The sequence below is a fragment of the Octopus sinensis genome, linkage group LG24 (assembly GCF_006345805.1).
Source record: "Octopus sinensis linkage group LG24, ASM634580v1, whole genome shotgun sequence".
Lineage (NCBI taxonomy): Eukaryota > Metazoa > Mollusca > Cephalopoda > Octopoda > Octopodidae > Octopus > Octopus sinensis.
The window spans coordinates 11,341,084-11,348,583 of record NC_043020.1 but is presented as its reverse complement, the minus strand read 5'-3'; the positions used below and the strand labels follow the sequence as shown (position 1 = coordinate 11,348,583).

The window sequence follows — 7,500 nt, the reverse complement described above, 5'->3', positions numbered from 1 at the left end:
CAAATAGAGAGACAAATAGAGAGACAAATAGAGATACAAATAGAGAGACAAAAGAGAGACAAATAGAGACAAATAGACAGATAGACAGAATAGAGAGATAAATAGAGAGATAGACAGATAGATAGACAAATAGAGAGACAAATAGAGAGACAAATAGAGAGACAAATAGAGAGACAAATAGAGAGATAGACAGATAGACAAATAGAGAGATAAATAGAGAGATAGACAGATAGATAGACAAATAGAGAGACAAATAGAGAGACAAATAGAGAGACAAATAGAGAGACAAATAGAGAGACAAATAGAGAGACAAATAGAGAGACAAATAGAGAGACAAATAGAGAGACAAATAGAGAGATAAATAGAGAGATAGACAGATAGATAGACAAATAGAGAGACAAATAGAGAGACAAATAGAGAGACTAATAGAGAGACAAATAGAGAGACAAATAGAGAGACTAATAGAGAGACAAATAGAGAGACAAATAGAGAGACAAACAGAGAGACAAATAGAGAGACAAATAGAGAGACAAATAGAGAGACAAATAGAGAGACAAATAGAGAGACAAATAGAGAGACAAATAGAGAGATAGACAGATAGATAGACAAAAAGAGAGATAAATAGAGAGATAAATAGAGAGATAATAGAGAGATAAATAGAGAGAAAGACAAATAGAGAGAAAGACAAATAGAGAGATAAAGAGAGAGATAAATAGAGAGATAAATAGAGAGACAAATAGAGAGACAAATAGAGAGACAAATAGAGAGACAAATAGAGAGACAAATAGAGAGACAAATAGAGAGACAAATAGAGAGACAAATAGAGAGACAAATAGAGAGACAAATAGAGATACAAATAGAGAGACAAATAGAGAGACAAATAGAGAGACAAATAGAGAGACAAATAGAGAGACAAATAGAGAGACAAATAGAGAGATAGACAGATAGATAGACAAAAAGAGAGATAATTAGAGAGATAAATAGAGAGATAATAGAGAGATAAATAGAGAGATAAATAGAGAGAAAGACAAATAGAGAGATAAATAGAGAGAAAGACAAATAGAGAGATAAATAGAGAGATAAATAGAGAGATAAATAGAGAGATAAATAGAGAGAGAGACAAATAGAGAGATAAATAGAGAGAGAGAGACAAATAGAGAGACAAATAGAGAGATAAATAGAGAGATAAATAGAGAGATAAATAGAGAGATAAATAGAGAGATAAATAGAGAGATAAATAGAGAGATAAATAGAGAGATAAATAGAGATAGACAGATAGATAGACAAATAGAGAGATAGACAGATAGATAGACAGATAGATAGACAACTAGAGAGATAAATAGAGAGATAGACAGATAGATAGACAGATAGATGGACAGATAGATGGACAGATAGATGGACAGATAGATGGACAAATAGATGGACAAATAGAGAGATAGACAGACAGAACGATAGACAGACAGACAGCTAGATAGACAGCTAGATAGACATCTAGATAGACAGCTAGATAGACATCTAGATAGACAGCTAGATAGACATCTAGATAGATAGATATTTTCATAGGTCCCGGTCCGAAAGTTCTCCTGAACCGGCGGGTCAGGTGTTCCTCGTCGACGCCCAGATTCTGCCCGAGAACGTCGTCGCACTTCCCCTCCACTAATCCTCTATAGAACGCCTTTGTGGGGTTGAAGTCACACAAGTTTGGTCCCGGACTCAGAGTTGCTTGAGAGCAAGGCAGCACTCACGGTGCCATTCGCCTAGCCTCGGTCTCTGTTTGATCCACGACTGCAGTTCGGCCAAAGAGACGACTGCGGGAAAGCGCGCCGCACAAACGGCTACCACCCCTGTTCACCGTTGTCTATAAAGCGCCGGAGATGTCGCAGTCTCTGCGCATGTCTGCGCATCATCAACCACGGCGCGCTTAGCCCTCCATTTAGCGGGTGCTGACAGCAAATGGATCGCCTAACCATAGGAACGTTTCCCTTCCACGAAAGGCGGAAGAGTACGTGTTCCAGTTTGGTGATGGTAGGGTCGGGACAAGGCACGACGTTCAGACGGTAACGATGACGGATGCGATGTACGCGTTCGCCACCCGACCTTTTAAGGAATAGCTTCCTCTGGGGCCATTGCTGGGTGAGTGTCCACCATGGTCGTTATCTTGCCCCAGTTCTTCATTTGGAGGTCCGGACCGAACCAGACTCCAAGCAACTTAACCGGTCCGTCGGAACAGCGTCCCACGATGGAGACACTGTTGGAAGGCATGGGTTTGCTTCTCCAGGTGCCGAGCCGCAAGCTCACCGACTTTTCCCCGGTTAATTTTTGCTCCCGTTACTGTTTCGTATTCTTTTAGTGTTTCGCTGACCAGGTCGATATGTCTGTGGCTCGACACTATGACGATGACGTCGTCCGCGTATGCAGACACGCTCGTCCCGCATCCCAGCTCTGGCGGGATGCCCGTTTGCGTCGCCAGCGTCCGCAGTAGTGGCTCAAGAGTCAATACGTACAGATTTGACAGATAGACAGGTAGCTAGACGGATAGATAGACGTATAGGTAGACGTATAGGTAGACGGATAGATAGACGGATAGATAGACGGATAGATAGACGGATAGATAGACGGATAGATAGACGGATAGATAGACGGATAGATAGACGGATAGATAGACGGATAGATAGACGGATAGATAGACGGATAGATAGACGGATAGATAGACGGATAGATAGACGGATAGATAGACGGATAGATAGACGGATAGATAGACAGATAGATAGACAGATAGATAGACAGATAGATAGACAGATAGGTAGACAGATAGGTAGACAGATAGGTAGACAGATAGGTAGACAGATAGGTAGACAGATAGGTAGACAGATAGATAGATAGACAGATAGGTAGGTAGGTAGATAGGTAAACATAGGTAGGTAGACAGATAGATAGACAGATAGATAGACGGATAGATAGACGGATAGATAGACGGATAGGTAGACAGATAGATAGACAGATAGATAGACGGATAGGTAGACAGATAGGTAGACGGATAGGTAGACAGATAGATAGACAGATAGATAGACGGATAGGTAGACGGATAGGTAGACGGATAAGTAGACAGATAGATAGACGGATAGGTAGACGGATAGGTAGACAGATAGATAGACGGATAGGTAGACGGATAGGTAGACAGATAGATAGATAGACGGATAGGTAGACAGATAGATAGACGAATAGGTAGGTAGGTAGATAGGTAAACATAGGTAGGTAGATAGGTAGACAGACAGACAGAAAGACGGATAGGTATGTAGGTAGACAGACAGACAGATAGACGGATAGGTAGACAGACAGACAGATAGATAGACGGATGGATAGATGAATGGATATACATGAGTTTATGTTTGTTCTCCACCACCACTTGACAACCAATGTTTGTTCGTGTTCGTTCACGTAACTGAACGGTTAGGCAAAGAACTGGGGCCGATTTAACCGACTAAACACATCAAGGAAGTGCTTCAGCATGGCCACACTCTAATTAGTGAAAGAAGTAAAAAAAATAAAGAAAAAAATACACATATGCGCAGGAGTGGCTGTGTGATAAGTAGCTTGCTAACCAACCACATGGTTCCGGGTTCAGTCCCACTGCGTGGCACCTTGGGCAAGTGTCTTCTGCTATAGCCCCGGGCCGACCAATGCCTTGTGAGTGGATTTGGTAGACGGAAACTGAAAGAAGCCTGTCGTATATATGTATATATATATATGTATATGTTTGTATGTGTTTGTGTGTCTGTGTTTGTCCTCCTAGCTTTGCTTGACAACCGGTGTGTTTACGTCCCCGTTACTTAGCGGTTCGGCAAAAGAGACCGATAGAATAAGTACTGGGCTTACAAAGAATAAGTCCCGGGGTCGAGTTGCTCGACTAAAAGGCGGTGCTCCAGCATGGCCGCAGTCAAATGACTGAAACAAGTAAAAGAGTAAAAGAGAAAGAGAGAGAGAGAAAGTATGCCCCTTGCATCTGTTATAAACCTGTATGATATGATAGGCCATAACGAAAATCAACTGGTTTTAACTCGAATGTATACAATGAGATTTTTTTCTTTCTCTCTCATTGACTGGTTGACAACGTTATACAAAAATTGATCATGGTTCATGACATATAAACAGATGGATATAATTTATTTAAGCTTCCTGAAGGTGGTAGATAATCAGTCAAGCATAAATATAGGTAATTGCTGAAATGGAAGTAGTAATAGTATTAAGTGACAACAGTCAGTGATGCCAAATACAAGCAGATGACGACGCTGACGAAGGCAACTGCGAGGCCTAATAAAATAGGTTAATATCTAGTTTAACAGTCGGCCACCAAAACAAACAAAGAGAGGTGTAATAGGTGTGAAAATTTTTTTTTAAAATGTGTAGAAAACGAGTCGGAAAACCGAAATTTGCGCAAGTGAACTGGGGGTTGTGGACAGGGCTCTCGGAAAATTCCCACGATCCGATTTTTTTCCCCCCTCATAAACTTTCAGGAAAATGGATATCTTTTAATGAAATTTTATATAAAGAAAACTTTTCAAATAGCATAGATTACGGATTATGAAGAAATTTGTGAGGGAAAATTTTTTTTCCAGGGTGGGGTGTGTGAGAAGTTTCGGATAAGGAAAACCACATAAGTTCATTTTTTGCCACCCCACCCCCTTCCATCCCCCCTCCGGACCGATTTTGGCCAATTTTTTGCACTTAAAAACAAAGGGAGGAGCCTTTTCGGTGAAAAGGAAAAAAAAAAAAAAAAGTTGTAAATGATTTCAGAGCAAAAAGTGTGATTTAAGGGAGAATTTGACTGTAGTTTCTAGCACATCCCATGACAACCCTCCTCGTTTCTTTCTCGCGCTCGCAAAGAAATTTGAAAATTTATGATATTTTTTCCAACCCCACTCCCCGTCCTTGATTGTTTTTGTTTATAATTTAAAACACTGGAGAGCCTGAGGTCGTTTCTGGCATTTATCCACAGTGATTTTTAAAAAATAGGTATGTAAAGATAATTAATTTTAATAGCATACATTTCTGTTAGAAAATGTATTTTCTTACACACACACGGCCTCGCTTCATTAAGGTTGGTATAAACATTTAAATTAACATTTTCTTTTGTTGATGCTTATATCCCACCAATGGAGCATGCGGGAGAGTAAAAAAAATAACCATAAATTTTCCAAACCCTTTTTTCATAAAAAGCTGCTCTCCATCATTTCGAAAACTGTGGTGGAAAAAACAATTTGAAAAATCCCTGTCAAAACGGCGAAATCCCAACTTATGTGGTCCTCATGATCCGAAACTCTCCCCAGCTCCTTAGAAAAAAATTTCCCCCGCCACAAATTTCTTTATAATTGTAATCTATGCCGTGGGAAAAGTTTTTGTATAAACTTTCAATAAAAGATACCCATTTTCCTGAAAGTTATGAGGGAAAAAATCGGATCGTATGGATTTTCCGAAAGTCCTTTTTCCAATCCCCGGTTCTTTTGCGCAAATTTTGGTTTTCTGGTTCGTTTACTACGCATTTTGTTGCCTATTACACTTGTTTTTGTTTTGTTTTGGTGATCGGGTGTTAAACTAGATATCAACCGTAAAATATACATACTTAAAATTATTATTTTTTTACATGAGCAAAAACGATTTAATTGGCATCAGTATTTTATATTTTGGTCGACTCTGAAAAGGCTGAAAGGCAAAGTTGTCTACGGCAGGATTCGAACACAAAGAAAAAAAAAACAAGAGGGCGAAGGTAAAGAAAACGCGCACTCAATGTTTAAGGGTTAGGGGTTTACGGTTAGGCCGAAAATTGGCGGTGTGCGTATTCTTTACCTCCGCCAAAAAAGTTTAAAAAAATAAATAATATTTGCTTCTACTTTAGACAGAAACTGAAAGAAGCCTGTCGTGTATATATAAGTGTGTGTGTCCCCCACTAACCAGAGCTGGTGTATTTATGTCCCCGTAACATTAGCGGTTCAGCAAAAAGAATCGATAGAATAAGTACCAGGTTTTAAAATATAATATGTGCTAGGATCGATTTGTTTGACTAATATTTTACAATGCGGTACTCCAATATGGCCACAGTGTAACTAATGACCGAAATAAGTAAAAGATATTGATTTCAAATTTTGGGACAGGGCCCATGAAGTCCGCGGGAGCAAGTATGTTGATTACATCAACTCCAGGGCTCAACTAGTATTTATTTTATCGACCACGAAAGGATGAAAGGGAAAGTCGACCTCGGCAGAATTTGAACTCAGAACATACAGACGGACGAAATGCCGCTAAGCATTTTGTCCGGCGCGCTAACGAACTGCCAGCTCGCTGCCTTAAGTAAAAAGATAATATTGGTCACGAATTTTGGCATGGCATGAACAATATGGAATGGAATGGGTTAGTCGATAGCATCGACCCCTACCTCAGTTCTTCATACGCACTTTAGTTTATCGACCCCCAAAAGGACGAAGGACAAAAGTGAACTCGGTAAAATCAAACATTAATGAGTTGCCGCTAGGCAACTTTTTACGACGTTCTTAACGTCGTGGCCCGCATAAGGCCACAAGTTATGAGGGGTGAGGATCAGTCAGCACCAACAACTACAATAATAGTAATAATAATCCCTAATTTTGACACAAGGTCAGTAATTTTGAGGGGAGGGGAAACTCGGTAACTTCGGGCTCAGTATATGACTGGTACTTTATTTTATCGATCTCGAAAGGATGAACGGCAAAGGCGACCGCGATATGATTTGAACTTGAGCTGAATAATAATAATAATAATTTTTCATTGGCCACAAGGTCCCAAGACATAGAGGACAATATGAAAACAGGTAGGTTTTATATCTATGAAGAGAACTCTTTTCTAATAGTAGGCACAAGGCCTCAAATTTTGGGGAGGGGGGGCTAGTCAATTACATCGACCCCAGTACTGGACTGGTACTTGCTTAATTTATCGACCCCGGCGAAATTTGAACTGGAATTGTATAAACGGACGAAATGCTAACAGTTCTGTCAACTTGCCACATTAATAATAATAATAATAATAATCCTTTCTACTTAGGCAAAAGCCCTGAAACCGACTCAGTATTCCACTGGTACTTATTTTATTGATTCTGAAGAAAAGATGAAAAAGCGAGGTCGACCTCGACGGGATTTGAACTCAGAACATAAAGAGCCGAATAAAAAATTTTTTAAAAAAATAATTTTTTTCCTACCGGTCGTTGATATGGGTCTTCGTAAGGCGACCACGACGAGGTATGATTCTCATTGGCATCATCTTCACCTCCTTCATCACTGAATTGTTCTGCATCTGCTGGGTTGTCAGACCAGGAATTTTCTGGAAATTTTTCATTTACCATTTTTTCGACGTTTTTATCCGCTTCTTTCTACTTGGACTTCTGTAGTTATTTCTTGTATAATTTCGTTATTTTGTTCAAATGCTTAAATTACAGATTTTAGTCGATAATTTAAGTTGATAATTATAGTGAGT

The 7,500-nt window shown here is 39.6% G+C and overlaps 1 protein-coding gene across 1 annotated transcript in view; it reads right to left on the bottom strand.

Moving 5' to 3' along the window:
* Window positions 1-7,500, bottom strand: part of LOC115223767 (monocarboxylate transporter 6-like) — a 66,922-nt gene that overhangs the window by 58,857 nt on the left and 565 nt on the right. The window contains exon 1 of the mRNA XM_029794420.2: window positions 7,226-7,500. This exon is cut by the window's right edge and continues 565 nt beyond it. Within this exon, the coding sequence (XP_029650280.1) occupies window positions 7,226-7,369 (144 nt within the window). The 5' untranslated portion in view covers window positions 7,370-7,500. The remainder of the gene's footprint in view (window positions 1-7,225) is intronic.